Source organism: Mandrillus leucophaeus, unplaced genomic scaffold (assembly GCF_000951045.1).
Source record: "Mandrillus leucophaeus isolate KB7577 unplaced genomic scaffold, Mleu.le_1.0 Scaffold795, whole genome shotgun sequence".
Classification (NCBI taxonomy): domain Eukaryota; kingdom Metazoa; phylum Chordata; class Mammalia; order Primates; family Cercopithecidae; genus Mandrillus; species Mandrillus leucophaeus.
In genome coordinates, this window is record NW_012108641.1 from 232,099 (window position 1) to 258,405 (window position 26,307).

At 46.7% G+C, this 26,307-nt stretch overlaps 1 protein-coding gene across 4 annotated transcripts in view; it reads right to left on the reverse strand.

Annotated features, from left to right (window-relative positions):
- The window catches only part of TGFA (transforming growth factor, alpha), a 122,434-nt gene that overhangs the window by 73,629 nt on the left and 22,498 nt on the right, over nucleotides 1–26,307 (reverse strand). For all 4 annotated transcript variants that reach the window (XM_011967222.1, XM_011967221.1, XM_011967219.1 and 1 more), the window contains exon 2: nucleotides 4,011–4,064. In XM_011967222.1, coding sequence (XP_011822612.1) covers nucleotides 4,011–4,064 — 54 coding nt within the window. The remainder of the gene's footprint in view (nucleotides 1–4,010; nucleotides 4,065–26,307) is intronic.

Here is a 26,307-nt window from a genome sequence, read left to right on the forward strand (position 1 = left end):
TTTTTTTTTTTTCCCCAAAATGCACAAGAAAGGCCAGGCGTGGTGGCTCATGCCTATAATCCCAGCACATTGGGAGGCCAAAGTGGGGGGACTGCTGGAGCCCAGGAATTTGAGACCAGTCTGGGCAACATAGCAAGATTTCATTTCTGAAAAGAAAAGAAAAAAAAATGCACAAGAAAGCCCCATGTTCTTTTGAGCACATTTGACACCTTTGATTAGCACACGGAGTTGACAGTTTTCTCTCCGTCATGTTCCATTAAAGCCTGAGGGCTTCACCCTGAGTATTCCTGTTGCTCTATGCTCTAGTGCTGTCACTCAGGAATGTATCAAAACCTATCTTACATCCATTGTTATTTCTCATTCCCGTCAACTCTTAGAGTGAGAAGGCCTGCAAATTTACATCATGGGCAAAGTCCTTATAGCTTTTGCTCTAAAATTACCCATTTTCACACCTCACTGGTGGGGATGGTTTCACACCATCTACATTTTTCTGGGTGGTTTGTTTCTGGATTGATTCTGGGACTGAGTAAAGGAGCCCACCAGCATCCAGAGCATTGGGAGTTAGGGGCATTCAGACGTGAAAGTCACCCAGCAGAGACAGGAATACGTTTTATGAAAACAGTGTTCACCTGAAAAGAAATATAAGTAGAATGCAAGATACAAAAACATGAAAGTAAACGCAAATTAAAACGAAGTAGTACAAAATTAAATACAGCATCATCTACCTTCCATATCTGAGCATCTAACAAAAAGGAATCATCATTGCCTTTGCTGGTGCAGTCATGGAATTGAGGTGACGTTTTAAAAGCCTTTATCTGTTAGGTATACATATTGAAGTGTTACGAGTGAAGTGGGCTTTGCTTTAAAATGCCCCAGCAAAGGGAAAAATTGGAAAGATAGGGAGAATAGATCAAAGAAAAATGACAGAATGATGCTAATTGTCAAAGCTGGGTGATGGGTATACAGGAACTGATTTCACTCTCTCTTCTTCTGTGGATGAAGATTTCTCTAATACAATGTTAACAGGGAGTTTTACTTATTAGTCATGAGTACACACACACACACACACTTGCTACAATGACGGGCAGTGAGTGTGGCTGGTGGGAGCTGGTCCCCAGTTTGAGCTGTGCCCACCACAGGATCTCAGCCCTGTGCGGTGACAAGAGAGTGGGTGGGATGGGGTGGGAAGGCCTACCAGGGCCTGAGCAGTCCTCTAGGAGACAGGAAGGTCACCCTAAAGGAAAGAAAGTTAAGCATAAGCCTGATCTAGTCATAAAGCCCCAGCCTTTGGAGGTGTGACTATAACCTAGTCATCACCACTTGGACTTTTCTCCTGGCCCAGCCCTCTCTGGATTCATGTCTGGGTCTCACTGGGCAGGGCCAAGAGTAAATAACTCTGGAAAGAGTAATTTCATTAAATCTCTAAGCCCTGGGGCACAAGTTCTGTAGCTCAGTGACCCATCAAACAGGGAGCAACAGAGAGGGCACACGGGCAGCCACTTCCCTTCTCTGCAGACTGCCGGCCAACCCGGGGGGCTTGAGGCTCTCTGGACTTTAAAGGTGTGGCACTGCCTCTGCTGTCACAGACCACCTCAGGCCCCAGAGTGGCATTGAGCCAGTTACAGGGTAATATGCAACACAGCAGGGGTTCACCTGCTGTTTTCTGACCACACATCACAATGAGGGGAAGTAAACCTCAGAGATGTTCTCATAGAAAGAAGTTCAGGAAGAAAAGATGGAACAGAGGTTGTTCATGACTGCAAAAAGAATAGTCCCGTTCTGGACAAATGTATCAGGTCTGCCCACATCTGCCCAGCAGGGCCTGGGGAACCCCAAAAGGCCTAGGCAGGAGCTATGCCAGGCTCCTGGGGAACAGGCTCAAGGGCGACATCCCTTAGGCTTTTCTTGTCTGTCTGAATGGATGGAGACTTGGAGGGGGGTATGAAATAACCAACGGGACCCCCTTCTCTATGCATGGCAGCGTCAGTGCTCGCCATCATTGCAACTTGTCACCTGACTCAATAGAGGACCTGGCTCTTGGCCTACCAGGTCTTAGAGTGAGAATCAGGAGGAGCGGGAGGAAGGCTCCACCAGAGAGCTGGGAAACTAGGGGTAGAGGCCTGGGGCACAGGACTCCATCACCCCCTTCTGGCTTAATCTCAAGGCCTTTATACCTCAGTTCCACCCAACTTGACTTAGAAGAGAGCAGGGAGGGTAAGGAAAACACAGGAGGCTTCTCAGCCCATGGAGATACCTGGAGATAACAGTGACAAGTATCAAATGAGTGGTAACCCCTAACTGGCTCAGTGTCCAGGTTCTCTCAAATGATGCCCAGTGTGTAAGTGTTGCTGGAGTACCAGTACTTTCTAGTGTTTGGGCAGGTCACCAGAGGTCTATCTGTAGGAGGGACAGAATGTGAAGCTTGGGGCAAGTGCATTCTAGAAAGGGGGTTCGGGCAATTCTGAGAATGGCATGGTGGAGTTGCTAAGTTATCCTCTTCTTCCTCCCTATGTGTTCATATCTGAGTCCTTTGTGGATGGGAAGTAATTTAAAAGTGAAAGTACTTCTTTATGGAAACCCTAGTAGACCCTGGACTCCAGAAGCACTGCTTTGGGGTGGACACACTCACACCCTTCCACCTCCAGCCCCAACAAAGCATGACACAGAGTGGGAGAGGCATTTTCTCCTGTGTCACCATGGACCAGCAAGTGGCTTAGGCACCTTAAGAGTCCAAGCGCATCAAGGATAACAGTAGCAAGGGGGGCTGGTGGGGCTGCGGCAGCAGTGGTACCCAGTGGGACAGGCAGTGTCACCTCCAGTGGGTTTGGAGGGAAAGGCCTGGAGGAGAACAGCAAGGTACCAGGGACACAGTGTGGTTGGCTACAGAATTTATGAATAGATAAGAAACCTGCCCCTCCCACTGGAACCTCTCTGAAATAACTATGGAGACACAGCAGGAGGTTAGTGCAGTAACAGATGGGAGCAGAAGTTAGTGAAACACACTCCATGCTAACCAGGGAGTCGTGGGACTGGCGCACTCACACACTGCTGGAAAAATCAGCACCATTCACTCGGAAAGCTATCTGGCAGTTTGTACCAAGGGTCATAAATCTGTATTTATTCCTGTTTCCGGAGATGCATTCTGAGGAAAGAATCCAAAAGGAGCAAAAAGCTTGTAGGCATGAATAGGTAACATCATAACTTAAGAAACTAGAGGCACCATAAATATCCAGTGGAGAATGTTTCCTTAAATCACACATGTTCACTTCAATGGGACAGCATGACATTTTAAGAGAAGAGATTTCAAGACTTCCAAGCAACATGGAACAATGCACAGTCCCAACATTTGAGCTTAAAAAGCAGGAATCCACATTGTTTCCTCACCAGGACTAATTGTATAAAAATATTAACACACATGGAGAAAGAGCAAAAGCAACATGCAAATCAAACAGAGGTTTCTCCCCTGCAGTGCTGTGACCACCGGTGGTTTGCCTCGTACATGTCCCAAGCTCTCCACTATTTTGATTTGGGATCTTTAAAATATATATATATATACACACACAGTGATTTTTTTTTTTTTTACTACAAGTATTAAAATGTAAACCAAAAATAACTAAACAAAGGTCACCAGGCAGAAGCAGATGGGGGTTCAGAAATCTGGGTTCTACTTCAGGTGGACTATTACCAGAGTGGGGAAAACATGGCTGGCCCCGGGCTCTGGGGTCCTGCAGGCCCTGTTTCACACACTTGCCCACAGGAATTGTTTGAACAGCAGGAGAGAGACAGGGAGGGGAGGCCCCTGAGGGGGCCAGGAGCAGCCCCCACTTGGGCCTGCAGTTAAGGCCTTCCAGTGAGCGCCACCTCGCCCCTGAGGAGGAGCAGAGAGGCCTCTGGGATAGGCGTGTGCTTGGTGGGCAGGAGGCCAGGGACGGAGCTCTTGAGGTTCCACACAGCAGCAGGCCCGCTCCCTTCCCACACACCATCCACACACCCACGGCAGCTGCACTCACCGCTCAGCAGGGACGTGCTGTTCTCCAAGGCCTGGCACGCGGCCAACACAATACCTGTTGGGTGGAGGAGAAGAGGGAAAAGGTCAGAGTCTGCTTGGCAAACGATGTCCTTAGACGCTTAGAGGGCAGACCCTTTGACAGGCAAATGCTTGGTGGTTTTACAGAGTGGCTGGTAGACAGGCTCGGCTACATAATTTGTGGATATCAGTGCAAAATGAGCACATGGAGCCCCTTGTTGAAAAAGCAGGAAGAAAGTGCCCATGAAAAGCACTGAAATCGAGAGCCTTCCACTTCTTCCCAGTATCTCCATCTGTCAGGGTGGGTTTGGCTTTTGTTTTTTCTTAACGCCATATATATATATATTTTTTTTATGGTGGGAAAATACACATAACATAAAATTTACCATTTTAACCATTTTAATTGTACATTTCAGTGACATTAAGTACCTTCACCCTGTTGTTCATGTCATGTTTGTTTGCTATTTACGTCATTGTTGTCCTTTGGGTATGAGGATACCCACAGGTTGAGTGCAGCCCCTCACAGGTGCACCCCAGGGACAGAGTGTGTAAGGGAGCAAAGGATCCACTGCCTCTGGGGTTTCCTTCCAGCTAGCAGCCGGACCAATGTGCTGTGACCCAGCTGGGGGTTGAGGGGTCTAGTCAGGTATCTCTTCTTTCCAGGAAATTGCTGTCCCAACCCAAGATGGATGGGTGACCCCTTAAGGATATTGCCTCCTCCCTGTCAGGATGTACTAGGTACCTGGATTGGGGGAGTCAAGCAGCTCACCTCTCTCTAGTTGCCCACTGAGGATGCCATGGAGCTGCCAGTCCAGAATGGGGACAGCTGCCACCATGCCAGACCCTGAGATGCCATGCACTTACCCCCAACCCTTTTTGTGTCCAGGCCCCGCCAGGGACAGAGCATGGCAAGGAGCAAGAAAACCTAGGGGAGGCAGGGAGACAGTAATAGGCAGGACCATGGGAACCAAGGCTCTAAGCCCCCAGTGCATACTGTATTGTCCCACTGGACTTCACCTACAAGACACAAATTCAAAGATAAAACTACAAGATTTTTAAGACTGCAACTACAGAGTGTTAAACCTCAAGCTTAGGGCCCTTGTGAGCATGGGGTCCTGTGGGACCTACACAGGTTGCATGCCCATAAAGCCTGCCTTGCCAATAGATGACCTTTGTGTGCCTTCAGATTACAGTACTTGAGGTTTCTGGAAACAGCAGCAACCTTCCAATGAAGAAGGAACTCTTCTGAGTTATGCAACCAGCATGAGCCACATTAGAATGACTTCCCAAAACTGAAATGCAAAAAAATACCATGGTTGCCATGCCGAGGGGCTGGGCCTCTGACAGGTTAGCCCAGAAGGCAGATGAATCAAGTCAGCACAGGAAACAAGCAAAGTTCTGTCTGTTACAGGATCGATGCGGCCCCCTACTCTGCAGGCTGTGAGGGTTTCTTGCCCCTTTTCACTTAGGGTGTAGACACAGAAGTCCTGACTTTCAAAGAAAAAAAAAGCACTTGGAACAGATAAAGCAATCATGCTCCTAATGTTCTTTCAACCTCTGAAATGAGAAACATAAGAACTTCAGGCTGCTTTTACTGGAGGTCTGGCATGGACCTCCCAGAGACTTTTACAGAATCCTAAGCCAGATGTTTGGGTTGGAGTTGGAGGCAGGGCAGGGGGACAGGGAGAGAAAATCAGTAAAATCATGCATGTCTTCCCTGTGCAATTCTTTCTTGCTCTCCAATAGATGCTAATTTTGGAAGCAAGGCTCCCAGGGCCCCTCTGTCACCCACACGCCAGTGTTAAAACAAGGCATCCCCATCCAAGCCGGGAAAAGTCAGCGGTTGCCCACTTGAAGCTGGGGAACAGTCACATTCTGACTTCGCTGGCACTGCCACAAACCACCCTTGGCTAAAGTCAGCCAGTGACCCATAATAGCGTCCAAGGATGACACTAGGGATGCTTTGCATACTCTGAGGGGAAGCGTGACTTGCCTGTCACAAACTGCCCCTGAACTAATGAATTATTTTCACGCCCTGTTCCTGCTCCATATCCTGTCGGTCAGGGCGAACCCAGTCAGCATGGTTCCTGGGCTCCATGTTAGCCTCTGCTTAAGCAAAACCCAGACAAGAAAGCAAACACTGTGCAGCTGAATCCAGGACAAGGCACTGATGAGCACCACTGCTCCAGGAAGATGAGGGTGTGCGATGGGGGCCTGCTCCCCAGCCTTGGGGCAACTTACTTCACCTTCTGTTCCTCACTTGTGAGCTCGCAGCTGCCAAACTCACAGAGGTGTTTTGGGAATGAACTGAAGTTTGCAAAACCACGATGTTCCACAGATGAAAGACACTGGCTTTTTATTCATAATTTGAGCAACACAAGAAGAATAGGTCCTTTCTATACCCTCACGCTCCCATGGAAAACGACTTCTTGGTGCCCTGAGCTTCACTCTGCAATCTTGATCCATGCCCAGCATCAGCTGAAGCCCTGTGATGAGCGGCAAGGCCTCTGCTTCGTCTTCATTACATGGTGAGCCTAAGAGGACCCTGGAGCAGGAGGACAGGGCTCAGGTCTCACACTGTGCAGGTGGATATGCACTGGACCTAGTCCCAGGCCCACTGCTAAGGTTCTGCATGTGTTCTCTTACTTAGTCCTCATAACAACTCATGACATAGGTGCCTCCCAACCTTCTGGTCCAGCTGGTAGAAATGCCCAATCATAGAGATGAAGAAACTGAAGCTTGGAGAGGTTGAGAAATTTGCCCAAGTTCCTGCAGCCACATTCAAACTTAAGTGTGTCCAACTCCCATGCACAAGACAGTGTCTAATTACCAGACCACACCACAGTCCTTCTGACCATAGCCAATTGTGACACAGGTGTGTATTCAGCAGTCACAAACCCCAGGTGAGTCCAAACAACAGACTCCGCAGCCCAGTGGCTGAGCCTTGATCTCTCTCTCCCTGAGAGCCACGCATTGCCTCCTGGGGATTCTCCCACTGCCTCCAATCTCCCTGCCATGAACAAGGTCTACTGAGGGGCAAAGGTATGAGCATCCAGGCTCACCAGCTGCCCAGCCCTCTGGCCACACGACTGTGCTTAGAAAGCCAGGCTGTGTGGGGGCCTTCCAGAAACACATGACCTTGGCAGGCTCCAAGGGTCATCCCAAACAAAGGAAGGATGGGGAGAGGACAGCCACAGGGACCGCGGCAACATGCAGTGGCTCAGGGAGACACGCAGTGCACAGGCCTGGTGGCCCACAGCCACAGGCTCCTCCTGCCTAAGTTTCAAAGCTGGCCCTTGCCTGCCACAGGCCCTCGGGACAGGAAGGCTTCTAGGAACCCCTTCTAGGCCACTCCTGCTGGCATCCTATTTCTGTTTAAATAGCTCCAAAGAGAGGAATCCCAAGACTGCAGACTTCAAAAAGAAAAAAGAAAAGAAGCGGGTGGTGTCAAGGGGAAAACCACATGCAACGGAAGAAAACCCTTATGAAAGGCTGATCCCGTGCCCCCCAAAATAGAGTGGGAACCTGGTCTGCCCTTAGGAAGGACAAGTGTTGCTATGCTTGTAGTTCAGCTGTTTGGTACTCAGGTAAATATTCCCAACAGAAACAAGGTAAAAAGGAGCCTCACCTATTTAGCTCATGAGTCCCCAGAAGGGAAGCCATCCCGAAACCTATGTGCTGATGTGTCAATGGGAAATGCTCTTGAGAGAGGCTGGACACCCCTCTCCCCTGGGCCCCAGAGCAGGACACCCCTACTCCAACCCCTCACTCAGGCACGGGACTAGCAATTCTGCACAGATACCCAGGCTGTGCCTTCAGCGTCCAACACCCTTCATCCTCAACCACCCATTGGCCTGGTGACCACCTCTTCTGTGGACACTCAGCCACAGTGCCTGGAGCTGGGAGGAGTATCCTCCGGCCCCTGGCCACCTCAGCAGAGTGGACCACGTCCTGCTCTGGCCTCTGCTGGGGCTGGTGTTTGCTTTCAGGCCCCTACCTACTCCACGGCATGGAGCAGTTGCTCCCTCTAGAATATCAAGAGCTCTACCTTTCACCTGCTTGGGATCCTCTCAGCCAGACTTCCTGAATGAAGGGGCGAAGGGTGAGTTTTTGTTTTCGGGGGGATGTGGGAGGATGAAGAGGCTGCAGCAGGTCCTTTTGGATGAAGGATGCTCTGGATTCAGAAGAGGTGGTGAGGAAAGGTCTTTGGATGAAGAACACACTCAGGGCAGGAGGATAGGAATTGTGCTAGAGGGCAGGGCAGAAGGGAGTGTAGGTATTCAGAGGGCAGCAGGTTTTCCCCTTCCTCTCCTACCATTCTTAGACCTGGCAGGTCCTAAGGAACAGGAAGTAGTCAGTGGTACATAGAGGGTGGGAATCCCGCTGCTCAGGGAGAGGTCTGCAGAGGCTCCCATGTGGGCACAAACATATAAAGAAATGGGCCACAAAGAACCCAGGGCCAGTCAGTACAGGTTCATGGCATCTTCCTGTGTGAATTATATCTCAACATTTAAATTTTATTTGCAAGGGTGACAGGATTTTAACTGCATAGCAAAAATCACTAAATTGTATGATTTCATCAATATTTTTAAATCCAAGAGGTTGACAGCCAGGTGAGGATGCTGGCTTCAGGGTAAGAACTGATTAAGAAGGAAAAAGGGAGGGCCTTGCAGAGGAGGACTACGAGCAAGGCTGGTAGGATGAGCATATCATGGGCTATCCACAAACTGATTAGGATATTAAGGCCAAAAGCAGCCACGTGGCATCTCCATTGGACAGCAGCAAGTTCCAACTTGATAAATCTGGGGAAATACTTCATGACTATGATATCACAGGAAATGATCCAGCATTACCTGAAAGCTCATAGGAGTTTTCCATATCCATCTAAACATATCTGATAATAGCAAAAAACAAAGTATTCAGAATGAACCTTCAGGATCAGGGAGGCAAGAGAGATGGGCAAACGGCTGCCTGCACCACAACCCCCTCCCACTTTCTAGCCTGTCACAGCACAGCAGAAAGGGGCTTTGCCATCAGGCCTGGGTGCAAATCCTGGCTCTGCCACTCCTTCACTGTGAGACCTTGTCTGTATTATGTACCCTCGCTGAGGTTTGGTGTGCTCATCCATAAAACAAGGATAACAGCTCTTCATGGGACTCGCAAGGATTAAGTGAAACAAAATGAAATAGAGCACATGAGGTCCAGAAGTCACGTGAGCACCCACTGAACACAGCAGTTGATGGCGCTTCATGTTGCTCCTGTTTCATCATAACTTCCAGGAAGTTCAGGATGATGAGGAGGTGGTCATGACCCTCCTCCCTTTGGAAGTCACTAAGGCAACTTCAACAAAGGGTTTTATTTGAGGCCCCGGGGTCACTTAGCTGCAGGCTACTGATGTTCCATGGACTGATCTTGAAATAGCATGCCCTTTATGCCTTTTGAGGGTTTAAATAGTCAACATGGCGAAACCCGGACTCTACTAAAAATACAAAAATCAGCCGGGTGTGGTGGTGGTGGGTATCTGTAATCTCAGCTACTTGGGAGGCAGAGGCAGGAGAATTGTTTGAACCTGGGAAGCGGAGGTTGCAGTGAGCCAAGATTGCACCACTGCACTCCAGCCTGGGTGACAGAGCGAGACTCCCACTCAAAAAAAAAAAAAAAATTGTTATTTACTTATGTTAACTAATCAAATATTTATTGAGCGCCTACCTACTGTGAGCAAATTAAGTAAAAAAAAGAGAAATCTGAGACCTGTGACTTTCCCTTAAAATGTCCAAGTCACATGGGACAGCAACTACCAGAGAAAATGGAATCTTCCACACTTCAACAAAGGCAGACAAGTATAGGCTGTTGAAGTTATCACTACAGCCCACCGAGGCACTGGACTGACCCTATATTCCCATAGATGCTTCCCCTGCTTCCATGCCCAAACACTGTCTCCAACCTCCAGCACTCTCCCCAAGGCCTGTACCCCAGATCATGTGTTCAAAATTAAACTCATGTCCTCCACCTCTTACTTGGTTCTGGGTGGGACTGATAACTAGGCAGTCATTGTCAGTACCTCCCTCTCCTTCACCAGTATCCAAGCCAAGCCCTCCTACACACCCAGCCTCCACACGGTCCATCCTCTCCATCCCCCTGCATCCCTGCTGTTACTGCCCCAATTCAGGCCCTATCATCTCTCCCTGCACTATCACAATAGTTGTTAGAGTGGTTTTCTTGCCAACAGCTTAAAAAAAAATCTTTGCTCCTACTACTAGACTGACCTTGCTGAATGAAATCACTTCTTTCCTCTAAACTCTCCATGGGCTCCATACCACTCACAGAACCCAGCACAGAGACAGAACCCAGTCCCAAGTGCTGAGTGGAGATTTAGCATGTATAACCTGGTCCCAGACCCCGTTTCCACCTAAACTCTGCCCATTCCCTCCTGTTAGGTCCTCTGACCCCAGCAGCCCAGCACTGCCCCTTTTCCCTGCACAAAAATTGGCACTCCCAGCTTGGTGCCTTGGGCTCATGCTACTAGGATCCTCACCCAACTTCTTACGGCTGCTGACTGTAGTTTAGCTGCCTGAGCCTCAGTTTCCTTCACTGGAAAAGCAGATAAAGATATCCAACTCCTACACAGGGTTGTTTAGAGATTAAACAAGGGACACATGAGAAAAATGTGGTATACTGAGTGACACACAATAAACATGAAATAAATGGTAGCTGCTACTTTTGATAGTTTTTTTTTTCTTTGAGATAGAGTTTTGCTCTGTCTCCCAGGCTGGAGTACAGTGGCATGATCTCGGCTCACTGCAACCTCTGCCTCCCGGGTTCAAGCGATTCTCCTGCCTCAGCCTCCCGAGTAGCTGGGACTACAGGCACGCACCTGTAGAGATGGGGTTTCACCATATTGGCCAGGCTGGCCTTGAACTCCTGACCTCATGATTCACCTGCCTTGGCCTCCCAAAGTGCTGGGATTACAGGTGTGAGCCACTGTACCTAGCCTATTGACAGGTTTCATTCATATCATGCTGATCTCTCAAGTCGGCATATCCCGTCCTCTACCCATGGGAATCAAATTGGCCTCTCAAAGCCTTGCTCAAATGTCAGAAATAATAATTTCTGGCCGGGCGCGGTGGCTCAAGCCTGTAATCCCAGCACTTTGGGAGGCCGAGACAGGCGGATCACAAGGTCAGGAGATCGAGACCATCCTGGCTAACACGGTGAAACCCCGTCTCTACTAAAAAATACAAAAACTAGCCGGGCGCGGTGGCGGGCGCCTGTAGTCCCAACTACTCGGGAGGCTGAGGCAGGAGAATGGCGTGAACCCGGGAGGCGGAGCTTGCAGTGAGCTGAGATCCGGCCATTGCACTCCAGCCTGGGCGGCAGAGCGAGACTCCGTCTCAAAAAAAAAAAAAAAAAAAAAAAAAAGAAATAATAATTTCTTCCTTAGAGGAACACTTACTTTATACCCCCTTGCGGATCAGAAGTTTTTACATCTTATCTGTTTCTCCTCTCTAGCGTGGTCAGAAGCTGTGGCTAAATCATCTCTATCCTTACACCTGCCGAATGCACCTACATAGGACTTTAATATATATATGTTGAACTGAATTTCTCTAAGAGGTCACCAGCTTGAAAACAGAGTTAAAGTCTTATCAAAGACGTGGACTAGGGGCTGGGTAGTGAGTACTGAGGGTGTGCAGATGGGGAATGGGAAAACCCACAGATCCTTGGGAATTCCTTCCTTCTATTCTAGATCCCTGCCGCTACAGCTCTAGGTCTTGGTTCTTACTCTGATTTCATTGGAGATGGGGAGCACTTGAATTTTTATTTCTAACATTTATTTATTTATTTATTTGTTTATTTTTGAGATGGAGTCTCACTCTGTTGCCCAGGCTGGAATGCAGTGGCATGATCTCAGCTCACTGCAACCTCCACCTCCCAGGTTCAAGCAATTCTCCTGCCTCAGCCTCCTGAGTAGCTAGGATACAGGTGTGTGCCACCACACCCGGCTAATTTTTTATATTTTTGGTAGAGACGAGGTTTCACCATGTTGGCCAGGCTGGTCTTGAACTCCTGACCTTAAGTGATCTGCCTGCCTTGACCTCCCAAAGTGCAGGGATTACAGCCACCTTTTATTTTCAGTTCAGGGGTACACGTGCAGGATGTGCAGGTTTGTTACATAGGTAGACGTTTGCCATGGTGGTTTGCTGCACAGAGCACTTGAATCCTGACATTCATCCATTCAACAAGTGCTCACTAAGCACCTGCTGCACCATTAGCGGGACATTGTTCTAGGTGCTGGGCAGAGAGCAATGAATGAAAAGTCCCTTCCTATGAGAAAGAATCCTTACAATTCTCAAAAACCATTGAACTCCGTTATAAATGGCTGTACCGTTGTTCAGTTGGGTGGTAAGTTAAATCTGTGTTTTTCTATTTTCTGTTTCTATTAATAACGATATTAAATAGTCCCACTAGAATACTGAAAAATCCATGAGGAATGAAGGAACTGTCATCCTTATCCAAAGCCTTGAGTTAAGTCTGCTAAAGAGGCCTGTCAAGTTGATCCTGAGTTGTTCGGTCACCCGATGAGAGGACCCCTGCAACATTTTATTTTCCACCCTTAACTTAAAAGTTGGCTTTTCCTGAAACTTTTATGAGAACACAAAGACTTCCATCCAGTGACCCCAAAGAGGCCTGGCTTAGCCTCCCAGGGAGGCTAAGACAGAGAGAGTGAACGCTTACTGTGAATGTTCATTGTGAACGCTGTGTTCTGGAGCTCTTCAAGCAAAGGCAAGACTTGCCCCAAGGAGTTTACAATCCAGATGATCAAAGCAAACACACCCAGTGGTGTTCCTGTATCTCTGATGCTCCCTATTTCAGCCCTTTCTTCCACCCAAATGTGTTTACCTAGTACAGGTCTCTTACAAACACTTAATTCCCTCTCTTCTGAATAGAAAAGCCTCCTCACTGCCTGATGTCATTTCTACCTGGCCTTCCAGATCCAGCTAGATCCCCAGGTCCTCCATGATGTCCCCTGACCACTCTGGCAGGCAGGGCTCTCTGCCTGCACCTCCTAACACCCACCAGCACTGGGCTGGGTGTAAGATCAGGTCACTCACATGGACCAGTACCTCCTGCCCCTCCTTCTCTCAGCCCAGACCTCATTTCCTACCATTACTGATTTAGGAGAGCTGGTTACTATCTTTCCCAGCTTCAAGAGACAAATGAGAATATTGGCAAAATGCTTTGAACTCTTTAGAGTCAATGCCCTAACAAGTGCCCAGAACCGACACCTTAGAAGTAACATAGTTGTTACATAACCCTTTGCAGCTCTGTTAACAGAGAAGTAACATAGCTGCAAAAGGAGGTGAAATGCTTTTCCCAACATGCATTTTGAAAAGCATGCAAAAAATAAACAACTAAATTTAAAAAAGCACAGAGACCCTTGGAGGAGGAGCCAGGTGCTTCCTGTTGAGACATTTTTGTTTCTAAGGCCCGGCCACTGTGATGTAACACCTCACACTGCCACACAGACATCTTCCTGTATTCTCCCCAACATGTTACCCACTTCAAAGCCTTATAGGATAAGGCTGCCCACTGATCTGGTGGTCCAAGAGAACCCTCTCTCATAAAGCAAAGCAAATAGCAGACAGGTAAAACATCTTTAGCCAACAATGTTAACCAGGATGCAGCACGCACCTGGCTAGAGGTGAGGAAGGCCCTGTGCTTGCTCCCACCTGTGCAGATCTATGCCACACCCTTTTGTGCCAGGAGGAAGCAACTGTCTCTTCTGAAGAGTTAAAGCCTTATCTAAGACTGAGACCAGGGGCTGGGTACTGAGTCAACCTTCCTCTTCCCCAGACCTGCTCACACACTGGCTGGCTGAGGGCCCCCATCCAAATTCCTGGAATTGCAAGGCAACAGGGCGAGTATCGCCGAGCCCTCTCGGGCTGGCTGGAGTTCCCCAGCTGCTGAATCACTAACAGGCTCTACCAGGGCCGAGTTCTGAGGTTGCAGAGAAGCCGTGCCAAGCTGAGGTACTCTGAAAACCTGTTCCAGCTGACTGGCATTGTGACGCGAGGCCTTGAGGTGTCTCTGGAAAGGGTGACACTTGATTTTCCCAGAGTGCAGGAGGGAGGAAGAAGGGGATGGGGGTGGTGGGCTAGGGACAAGGCTGGGGAAAAAGTGGCAGATGCCATAGCTATATCCACAGGGCCCCGGGCCCTCTGCATTGTGAACCAGCTGAACAGAGGGCACCTGGCTGACAAGAAGTACAGGAACCAAACACCACCTCTGGAAGGATCCATGGGGATGTTATAAGTCCCTCCCTATCCGTGAAGGCCCATCGGCCCCATCTCAACTTCCCTGGCCTGTGACGTCTCAGAATTGCCATCCTCTGGGCCCAGGTGAGCAGTGGTTCTGCTGGTGTGCAACTCGGGCCAGCAAAGTTAGACTCTTGGTGACTGAAATCAAACCAAGTCCATCCCCTCAGCTCAGTCAAGGCCATGTGTGGGCATCATTCACCCAAGTGGCTTGAAAGTAGGGTATGAGCAGGGAGGAGGTAAAAATAAGCAATCCTTGAACTCTGTCCCATTTCCTCCATGTGAATAGCTCGGTGATGACAAACTCATCCCTGCCCCCTGGTGCACGACACCCTGGACACCCCGGAACCACCCTGCAGAAGGCATTGTGAGGCTTTGGGTTTGGGCCAACATAAATACCAGTGTGACTTGGCAGAATCTCAGATCAATGCGGTATCAGCCTGGAAGCAGGGGATGGGGGAAGGGGACAATGCTGTTCCATTGCTAATCCCCACCGTCCACCTCGGGGGCTGGCCACAGGACACCCCTTAGGCATGCTCACTTGAGTCAATAAGGGTGGCTGATTAAGAAGCAAGTTCAATCAAGGAGGAAACAAATCCCCAGAACTACAGGTTTTCAAGAGTTAAGGGGTAAATACACTTACTTCTTGTAGCTCCACATTTCTCAACCCACATCACACTGCAAACTGGCAGAATCTCTAAGTTCTCCTCCTTGGGCCCCAGAAGCAAGGGGCAGGAGGAGGGAGAAGAAGCGAGTAGGGGAGAAAGGCCTGGGCAACAAGTGCAGGCTCCAGGTGCTGAAGAGGAGGAGTGGAGGGGGTGGTGCTCAGATTCACTCCCTTTCACTGGGAGACCTTGACCAGACCACCCACTAGCCCAGGGGGTTCTCACTGCTGGTAGCAGATGTCCCTTAGGGAGCATCTGAGAACCTGTAGAGGGAGGTGCTTTCTGACCATCGCAAGGACTAGGGGTGCTACTGGTACTTAATGGTGGGGCCAGGGATGCTAAGTTTCTGATTTCTGTAATGCACAGAACCTTGTCTTGCTTAAGATATTGACAGCGCACTCTGTTGAGCAATTCTCAGCCCCGACAGAGAAAGTCCCTTCAACTGCAGGTCATTTAGTTTCCAACTGTATATGGGCAGATGTACCCAAAACTCAGGGGAAATGGAACAAGCTGGTAGTCACATGAGCAGACAGGGCTACTCATTAGGGACTTGAAAATGGTCACAGAGGGACCATGGTGATCCAACCTGCCCCCATTTACCTCGAATGCTCTCTTTCCTGTCAGCTCTTCCCTCTATTCTCCAGGTCCTGTGCCTATCTTGTCTGGCTCTTTGTATTAACCCAAAGCATTCAGGTTACACAACATGAAGCCTATTTATAAAGTAACAAGACTGACAAGTCACAAAACCCACTCCAGGTGTTTTATAGTCGTGGGCTTCCAATGAGACTCGGGAGCCCTGAGAGAGAAGAAACACACCGGGGTGATGCATTTGACTCTCTCTTGGTCCACTGCCAGATTTTAGGGCCCCTAATGTATCTCCCTCAGGTCAATACATGTTCTTACCAGCCATGTGTAGCAAAGTTATTCAGTTAATGCCCCAAATGCACTTAGTTGTACGGGCAGAATCTCATTTACTGACTCGAGACAAACCAGTAAGGAACAAGGCATGCCATCCCCAGAGCTGTGGGGCAGAGAGCATCATGCACCTTTCAGCAGTGTCAATTTAAAGCATTTTAAAGGCAAACAAAAATCCCGGAGAACACGCAATAGCTCTCCTATGGGAAAATGGGTGTGGGATCTCCCCTGCCAACCCTGCTCTAGCCCATTTTCCCCTTTAACTTTTGTTGGGGAAAGGGCAGTGATGAGAAGCAAAAGGGAGGGAGAGGGAAAAGAGCAAGTTTCCTGCTAGGATGGTTTAGTTCTAGCAAGAACAGAGACCAGCAGGAAGACTACAGCAAGAAGAATGAAGGTGCCGGCATTTCACGTCTAAGTCCCATGTAAGAGGGCAGTGAGAAAAGGGTTTCAGGTTATTAATAGTTAGTGCATTTCTGAAGTATTTCCTGGAAAAATTAGACTCATCTAAATGAAAGTGGTTCAGGAGTCAAAACCAGTTGATGAAGTGGTCCAGACACTTCAGAAGATAGTTTTTCAGTTTCTTACAAAACTAAACATACTCTTATACAATCCAGCAATAGTGCTCCTTGGTATTTACCCAAATCAGTTGAAAACTTATCTTCAAAGAAAAATCTGCATATAGATGCTTACAGTAGCTTTAGTCATAACTGTGAAAACTTGGAAGCAACCAAAACGTCCTTCAGTAGGTACATGGATAAACAAATTGTGGTACATTCATACAATGGGATATTATACAGCAATGAAAATAAATAAGCCATCAAGTCACATGGAGAAAGCTTAAATGCATATTGCTACGTGAAAGAAGCCAGTCTGAAAAGGCTGCATATTGTATGATTCTAACTATATGACAGTCTGAAAAAGGCAACACTGTAGAGATCGTAAAAAGATCGGTAGTTGCCGGGGCCTGGGAGAGGGAAGAAAGGGATGAACAGATGTAGCACAGGCAATTTTTAGGACAGTGAAACGACTCTGTACAATACTATAATGGTGGTTATGTGTCATTATAAATCTGTCCAAACACATAGAATGTACAACTACAAGAGTGAGCCCTAATGTAAATGAGAGACTTTAGTTTATATCTAACTTTAGTTAACTAATATTAACTTTAGTTAATAATGTACCAAAATGGACTCATCAATTGTAATAAACATATCACACCAATGCAGGATGTTAATAATAGGGGAAACTATGCAGTGGGGTAAAGCTCTCTGTGCTTCCTGCTCAATTTTTCTATAAATCTAAAGCTACTCTAAAAAAGCATTCTATTACCAGCTGATGACAGTTGCAGCACTGTGAAGTTGGATGACTTTACTCTGCACTCTGGATTGTCCAGTCATACTGTTTCCCTAGGTTCAAGTACAATGTCCTTCTCCTAAGGAGGCCATGGCAGGGGCAGCTTGAGTCAGACATTTCTTGAAATGCAGAGGAGACACTGCTTAGTTGGGGACGAGCAGCCTTCTATGGAGCACTGTGGCTCTCAGCCTCATCTGCTGCCCTGTGGGTTTGGCTGATTGCAAAGACAGACAAAGTTCACTTCCAACCTTTGCCATCACAATGAATTCTACCCTGCTGAAAACAGAGAGAGCAGGAGCACGCTTATTTCTCACCTATCATGAAACCTGTTGAAGGGCTATGTTCAGTAACATCTAATTTTAGTCAACTAGTCTTAACTTTAGTTAATAATGTATCAATGTTTTTGATACATTTTGAACAACTGCTCATTAATTGTAACAAACATACTACACCAATACCACATGTTAATAACAGGGGCATAGTAGCATGTATTCACAGTGGCTCCAAGGGAGAAGCAATGACCAGCTTCGATCAGTAGCTGATCTCACCGGGCTGGGCTGCCCCATACCCCAAGCCTCACTCTCACACTGGGAGCATGTCAGATGAGAGGAGGCAGAGAAAAACCATGATCCCCGTGGAAAGAGTCCTGGAAAAGGCAGGGGTGGAGGAAGTGGGGAGGGAAGGGTAGAAGGATGTGGGAGGGGGTCTTCCAGAGAAGTCATCTAGTAGAAAGGTTGACAGGCACACAGTCAGGAATCTGAGCAGCCTTTGAAACAACGAAGAAAAGTCAGTATCCTGGTTTCAGTGCAACTGGCCTTGCTTGTGTGGTTTTCCACAAAAAGGACGATGTATCTTAGGTGTGCTGGCTCTCAGCTGGGGATAAGTAATCAATACAATTTTTAAAAATCTATTGTCAGTGATCTCTGTGACCAAGAGGGCAGAACCTAAGAGTTACTACAAGGGTGGTTTAATTCAACTTCTTGATCCTCCAGCTACATAAGGGAGGGTTCCCCAGTGGGTATAAGACACGGCCTTTATCATAAAATGAAGCTACAACTACAGAGAACTCTTCCAGCCTCCTCTTCCTGTTCCTTCTTATACTTCAGGAGAGAAAGAAACAAGAGAGCACTGGGTGGGATGAGGGGGGCTCTCAATTGTCCAGCATCCACCTCTGGTGAAAATGTGCAGCAAGCAGCTCACTCACATCCCTGGCTTTATCTTTGTTCCCAGCACTGTCACAACCCGACATTTTATGGTATGTGTGTCTGTTTGTTTTCTGTCTCCTTAGGACCAAGTGAGGTGTGTGAGGTGGAGGGGAGTGTTTTTGGTTCACCATATTCTCATTGCCCAGAACAGTGCCTGACACATAGGCAAGCTCTTAACCAATACTTGCTGAATGAATTGTTTCTTTTCAAGCCAAACCTGCCAGGCAGTTCCACAGAGACATCCAGGGCGCGTGAACTACAGAAGACAACAATTGGACTCCTATCTGAGCAGCAGAACTTTGTAAGGACCTTGTGGACTTTAGGTAATTTCCATCTGGAGTAAGGAGACACCGTTCAAACCTTTCTGTGATGACAGTTCTCCAACAAATAACACAGACACTGGAGCCATTTTTATCACGGGTGCATGTAAATAGATAAATAGTCATCATGGATGTCTTTTCTGAATAGGTGACATCTGACACAGGCCTGAGTGAAATGAGGGAGCCAGACCTGGAAATATCCGGAGGGAGAACACGTACAAATGTCCTGAGGCGTGAATCCCACTAGTCCCAGAAAAAAGCAGGCGGCTGCTGGGGCTGGGGGAGGGATACTGGGAAATGAGGCTGCAGAGATGCGGGAGCAGACACCTCTAGTGGGGAACATTAGGGGCCTGGACTTTATTCCAAGCTGGGCAGCCCCTGGAAGACTTTGAGCAGAGGAGCAACAACATCTGATGCATGTGTCAGAAGAGACACTCAGGGTCCTGGGGACAGAAAAGGCCTTGAGGAGGCACAAGTGGGAACTGGAAGAATAGTGTGAGATCACTGTAGAAGTTCAGGTGAAGGTCACAGTGGGGTGGCCGCTAGGATATGAGAGTTGTCAGACATAGAACATAACAGAAACAGCCAGCAGAACTTCCTGAGGGACTGAACGTGGAGGTATACTTTGGCGTCATTCTTCCCTCTGCCTCCATCTGCCTCTATCCTTGATTTTTTGCCTCTTACTATTCCCTGCCTTCTCCTTCTACTTCCAAGGCCATGTTCCATCTCCAAGGCCAGTTCAAGTACCAATGTCTTCAAGAACCTTTCCTGACCACCTCAGATGGGGGACTGTGTCTCCCTCAAAAAAATCTAAAAAGCAAACACATGAATAAGTAGGAACACAGGCTTAGAGACATCCATTAGCAGGCTCAAATGCTATGAAGGTCAGACCTACATCAGTAAATATTATCTTGGTCTGGATAGTTTAAAATTTCTCTAAAGCACTTTCAAGTTCCCTTCCAGGGTCTGCCCACCATCCCTGAAATATTCATACTTCAGGATGCTGCCACCTGGAATGAAGGCTTTGGTCGTTCACAGGAAGATCCTAGGGATCTCCATCTAAGGTAGGGGTGTCCAATCTTTTGGCTTCCCCGGGCCACATCGGAAGAAGGAGAAGAAGAACTGTCTTGGGCCACACATAAAATATACTAACAATAGCTGATAAGCTAAACACAAAATCACAAAAAAACCTCATAATGTTTTAAGAAAGTTTATGAATTTGTGTTGGGCCACATTCAAAGCCCTCCTGGGCCACAGGTAGCCCGTGGGCCACAGGTTGGACAAGCTTGGTCTAAGGTAACTCCAGGTTTACTTATGAGACACACATTAAATACCCAGGAGAAATTAGCCTCCAGATGACAATGGCTATGCCCAAGGCTTTCTGGAAGCTCACATAGTGTCTTGTCTGGCTCAGCACAGACCTCAGCAATACCACCCGCAGACAGGTCTGACAGCAACCCAAGCTCGGAGGTGAAGGGTCCATGAGGAGCAAAGCAAACAGGCTCAGTGCCAACCTGGTACCAGAGCACATGCAAGCTGCAAATGCCCAGCCCAAGACTGTGCTCTGCTCTAGGTTTCTATGCCCTCAATGTACCACCTCTGCAGCAATCCCTGAGGCCCCAGGTCTTAACTTTCCTTCATATCTCCACACGGTGCCTGTGGGAGAGAATGTAACAGAGATAGCCACCCCCACTGAAGTGGGTGTGATGATGCTGAGCTGGCTGCTCGGGCAGGAGCACTCAGACATGCCCTATATCCTCCAGGGAAAGGAGTCCTCCCCTCTAACAAAAGGTAGAAGGCAGTGTTCCTTCTAACTAGGAGCCAGACAGAATACTCCTGTGATAACTTAACAAGGGCCCAAGGTTGACAGACCTGAACATCCACACAGAGTATGGTCAGTCACATTAGCTGTGATTTTTTGCCTCTTACTTTGAGGGGAGGCAAATACCCCAGTGTGTCCTGAAGGATGACAAACATACCAGTCCACACCCTCATGGGTTCTCTGCCTTGCTGGGAAGCCAATCCTGTCTAACAGGACTCAGTAGTGCTTCCCCATGGCTATGGTACTAGGTTTATGGAACACATTTTAAAACCTCAAGTACTGTATTTAAAAAAATAAAAAGCCATGAGATATAAGCAACATAAGTGGGGACACCTTCAACTAATTCTTAGAAACACATATTTTCCTCATTCTTAAGGAAAAGAGTCACCATCTCAAGAAAGAATGCAAATACACTGTGCTTGTATCACCACCTCCATACAGAACCTACAGCAGACATTATTAATTGATCACAGCACTATTTCCTGCTGAACTCAGATGCAGCTTCCAAGTCCTTCTAAACAGCTAGTTCCAAGTGATTACAATTGGCACAGAAGATGGACTATTTCCCACTTAGTTCAAACAATATCTGCTGCTATGTCAAGGATGTGGGCGGAAGGAAAAAAGAGGGAAGCGAAGAGAGACTCTTAAGGGTAAAGTATGTCATCAATGAAAACATTGGTCAACCCTTGAATGTCACTGCAGAGGTTGAACAGAAGGGCAAGAGGAAAGGTGAAATAAAAAGTCAGTGAAGTAGGAAATGAAACTTCTACTTGAAACACACCTACACTCTCACATACTCACACAAAATTATTGCCAATGGAGCAAGAGGTCCTCCAGAGACACTCGCTGGTATTGACTATAAAATGAAAGTGGATTCTTTACCCCCCAGTATAAGGGAGACAGTACACAAGAATATCAACAGCTATTCATACCAATCTATCTACTTCCTTAAAGCAAATGGTTTTTATATAAACAAAGCTCCAGAGTTTTGGAAAGTTTCTGCCTGTGAAGCCTCTGAAAATAACTCATCAGGTGATAAATAGCCCAGTTGAAAGCAACAGAATCATTTATGGAAGAAGCTAAAATAGAGAAAACCCAAACCAGCAAATAGCTAGGGGGTTTAGAACAATCCAGATTTCGTTCTTGTTTTCTAATTATTTTACTGGGAAACTAAACACGAGTTTTCCCAAAGTTAATGACGTTATCTTCAAGGCCAAGCAGGGATGCCATTCATCTACTTTTGCTCTGCCCCCAGTGGAGACAGATGACATCACAGCCCCCAGAGGGCAGGCACAGCCTTGGCTCAGGGAAGAGGAGCATGCACACAAAGATAGGGATTCCCTTTCCAATGCAATCCTGTTCCTCATTCACAAGGATGGCCGGTGCCTGCCTTGTTAAAAGTGTGTTCAAGGGAAGATGCATATCATATCTTATTTGCTGGGATAAAAACCATACCCCACCCTCTTATGCCTGTGGTTCATTTCTCAAGGCTGGGAACTCAGATAAACTGCCCATCCTCTCTCAGCCGGTCCCCATCCGTGGCCTGTGAACAGTCACCGCTAGAGCAGACCCCTCTCCCTTCTTTAGGCAGTTCCTCCCACAGAGGAGCCAAAAACAGCCAGAAAGTGCTGTTCCCTGATTGTAGGTGAAGCACATCTCCGAATAATTGAGCAAGTTTATATTCTTTTTTTTTTTTAAACAGGGCCTCACTCTGTTGCCCAGGCTGGAGTGCAGTGGCACAATCATGGCTCACTGCAGCCTTGACCTCCCTGGGCTCAGGTGACTCTCTCACCTCAGCCTCCCGAGGAGCTGGGGTGACAGATGCACACAACCACGCCCAGCTAATTTTTGTATATATATATTTTTTTCATAGAGACAGGGTTTCACCATATTGTTTGGTCTCAAACTCCTGGGCTCAAGTGATCCACCCACCTCAGCCTCCCAAAGTGCTGGGATTACAGGCGTAAGCTGCCACGCCCAGCAGTTTATTTTCTTTCCTGCTAGAAAACAGCGTCTTTTACGTGTTATCATTCACCAGCTCTGTGTAGTTTGGGCTCCTTGTGTTCTGAGGTACAAGCTGAAAAGATGAAGAAATTTCGACCCAAAGGGACTGCTCTGTTATAAAAGGTGAAACCTTTTCCCCCACCCCACCCCCCCAACGCCTGCTGAATGTTACAACGGAAGCACATCATCAGATGAGGAAGACAAATTTCAGATTGGGGGTCACAAAGATTAGCTGACCCAGATGAAGATCAAGGAAGCCTAGAGTGCAATGTGAACAAAAACTGCAGAAAATACTACAAGGGCCTCTGCTCTGAGCAGCAGAATTTTTTAAAAGAAGCTGATGTCTGTGTGTTTAAATCTCAGGAGATAGTTTAGTTTCCTGGCTTCTGAAAACATCAACTCTTCCTCCCCTATAGACTAGCTGGATAGGCTTTTACACAGTTAACAAGTAGTCAACTTTTGCCGGGGAGAAGGGGTGGGCACTGCAGTAGAGGTAATCTGCTTCAAGTAATCCAGAGATGTGAATGATTTGGAATTACAAGCAAATTAAGGAGAAACTCTCCTAATAGAAGACCATAAGGTCCTTTAAACAAGAGACAGATGTTTAAAATTTACATTTTTTTTTTCAGAAGCTCATTCATTACAAAGAATTCTGTCTCACTGGTTGTTTTGTGTGTTAGCAATACACTGTTTGCTAATGCGTACAACTCTCTTTATCTAAAAAAAAGAAAATACACCTTTAACAAACATTTGTAGACTGTACATACTGTGGCCCTGCTCTAACACCTGGGGATCCAGACCCGAACCAGATACTGAAGAGTCCACTATTGGGAGGTACAAAGACCACTCAAAAATGCTGCCAGCTGAATGAAGTTCTTACATACAAGTAAAAGAGCAAATGCTATTTTTGTTCTCATCTGCTGTTTCTTCAAGTCAGTGGAAATGCCTATGCTTTTTGTAGGTACATGTCATTGCTAAAGTTGGTGGGGACAAGTCTGAAAGTAAGCCAGCTATTAGCAACTGTGCTCACACAGGTTCTATCTTTAGTTGGACTGTGAAGAACTAAAAGTGTTAAAGTAAAAGTGTTAGACTCGGTAACCATCATTCTCAGTAAACTATCGCAAGAACAGAAAACCAAACACCGCATGTTCTCACTCATAGGTGGGAATTGAACAACGAGATCACTTGGACACAGGAAGGGGAACATCACACACCGGGGCCTATTGTGGGGAGGGGGAAGGGAGGAGGGATGGCATTGGGAGTTATACCTGATGTAAACGATGAGTTGATGGGTGCTGACGAGTTGATGGGTGCAGCACACCAACATGGCACATGTATACATATGTAACAAACCTGCACATTGTGCACATGTACCCTAGAACTTAAGTATTAAAGAAAAAAAAAAAAAGACTCGGCAGCCTTCTGCCACTGTTTGGGGGAAATGTTGAACGAGAGGTGTAGAGGGGGAAGAGGATGAGGTGAAGCCAGTGCCCCAGGGGCTGCAGCTCACATGCTCCATGACTTCCAGGCGTGTCACTCACTGGGGGACAGACTGCCTACACCAACAGATCACTCTTCAAATCAAACACCTTTTAAAAAAATTTATGGTAGGAAGGCAAACAAGCCCCTGTTAATGAATTTGTTATTAGAGGTTCCTTGGTCATAATAAAATATGTCAAATAGCATGCCTCATGTGATCATCTGAACACCTGAACTGTTGACTGAAGGAGGGGGAAAAAAAACACTCTACCATACTTGTTTTTTTATGATATTTCCTAGCACTGGGAAGGGCAGTATTTCTTTTTAACCAGTATGACAACCACCTGTGTAGGAATTACTCTCATCATGGTAAATATGTTGGAGAGTGGCTGTCTGAAAGTCTGGCTGCATTTAGCCCAAGTCTGTTACACGATGGTGCTCTCACACACAAACAACTCCAGGCACCTCAGCATCCACAGCCTTCCATGGCTGACATGGAGAGTCAGAATGGAAGGGGGGTGGCTAGGATGGCAGGCAAGGGTCCTGGGCTCAAATCCTTATTCTTCTACTTGCTGGCAGAGGGAACTTGGGCAAGCCACCTAACAATTTTGTGCCTCAGTTCGTTTTTTTTTTTTAAATCTATAAAACAGAGATACCATATCTTTTAAGATTGCTAGGTGGGTTAAAGGAGTTTGTACAACATGTAAGGTACTTGAAGAACTATGAGTCAGACATCCTTCTAACTGTTGGCCATTATCTTTTAGAAGAAAGCACCCTTGCCCTGTCATACCAAGAAGGTGCCCAAAGTGTCCACTGTGTACCTCATGTCATATTGTAAAAAACTGTGTGTCTGCTCCTGCCACGATCTATAAGAAATTCAGGAGCTGCGGGCAAGGGCTAGGTCATGGTTCTCTTTGCATTAATAACACCAGACCCAGCAGAGTATCTAATATATAGTTAAATGTTTACTAAAGTGAACAATCCACAAAATAAATCACCAAAATAAATATGTAGATACATAGCATCTCCCACTTTGTGCTGATCTTAGTTTTGTTATTCATTCCATTGCCTCTATAAGCATTACGTAAAGAAAGTAGCTACCTCTGGTGAATTAAGCACCAAATGTTGCATTAGGGCCCAGCTCACAAAAATCACAACTACTGTTTGATCACTTAGATATATTCTACATGGGATGATAGCAGAGATATTCCACATGCCTCTGCTCTCACTATTAAAAGAAAAATGCCCTGCTTTTTATCTGAAATCCAAAACATCCATTTTAGTTGAAAGGACTGTTTTGTTTATTTTTCCCTCTGTTGCACAGTATGGGAAAGAGACACTTCACAAGAAAATAAGGTCATATTACATAGTGAGTTAATGTTGTTTTCCTAAGTGTAAATCCCTAACTTTCAAGTGGTTCACCAGTGCAACACCAGTCTGTTAGCCAAAATCTTGTATGTGCACCTAACAACAGTGTCAAAATCCATGAGGCAAAAACTAATAGAACAGTAAGGAGAAATAAGGAATCCACTATTATGGGTAGCGACTTCAATATCCCTCTAGCAGAAGTGGTTAGATCCAGCAGGCAGAAATCAATAAGGGACATAGTTGAGCTCTGGCAACAGCAGAATATACATTCTTCTTAAGCTCCTGTGGAACATTCACCAAGAGAGATCTCAGGGCCATAAAATATACCTTAACACATTTAAAGGAATAGAAATCATACAATGCATGCTCTCAAACCACAATGGAAATAAACTAGAAATCAATAACAGAAAGACAGCTGAAAAATCCCCCAATACTGGAGAGGAAACAACACACTTCTAGACAACACATGGGTCAAAAAGGAAACTCAAGAGCAGTTAAAAATATTTTGAACTAAATGAAAATAAAAATACAACTTGTGTGGGATGCAGCAAAAGCAGTGCTTAGAGGGAGATTTATAGCACTTACTGAATATATTACAAAGAAGAGGCATCTAAAATCAATACTCTAAGCTTCCACTTTAGGAAACTAGAAAGAGAAGAGCAAATTAAGTGCAAAGTAAACAGAAGAAAGATTAAGTTATTCATTTTAGTTACTGTTTTGTGGTGTGCTGAGTATCTGGAAATTAGTCATCCACATGGGATAGCACAGGCATATTTCATTTTATAGAACTTCGCTTTATTGTGCCTCACAGATACTGTGGTTTTTTGTTTTGTTTT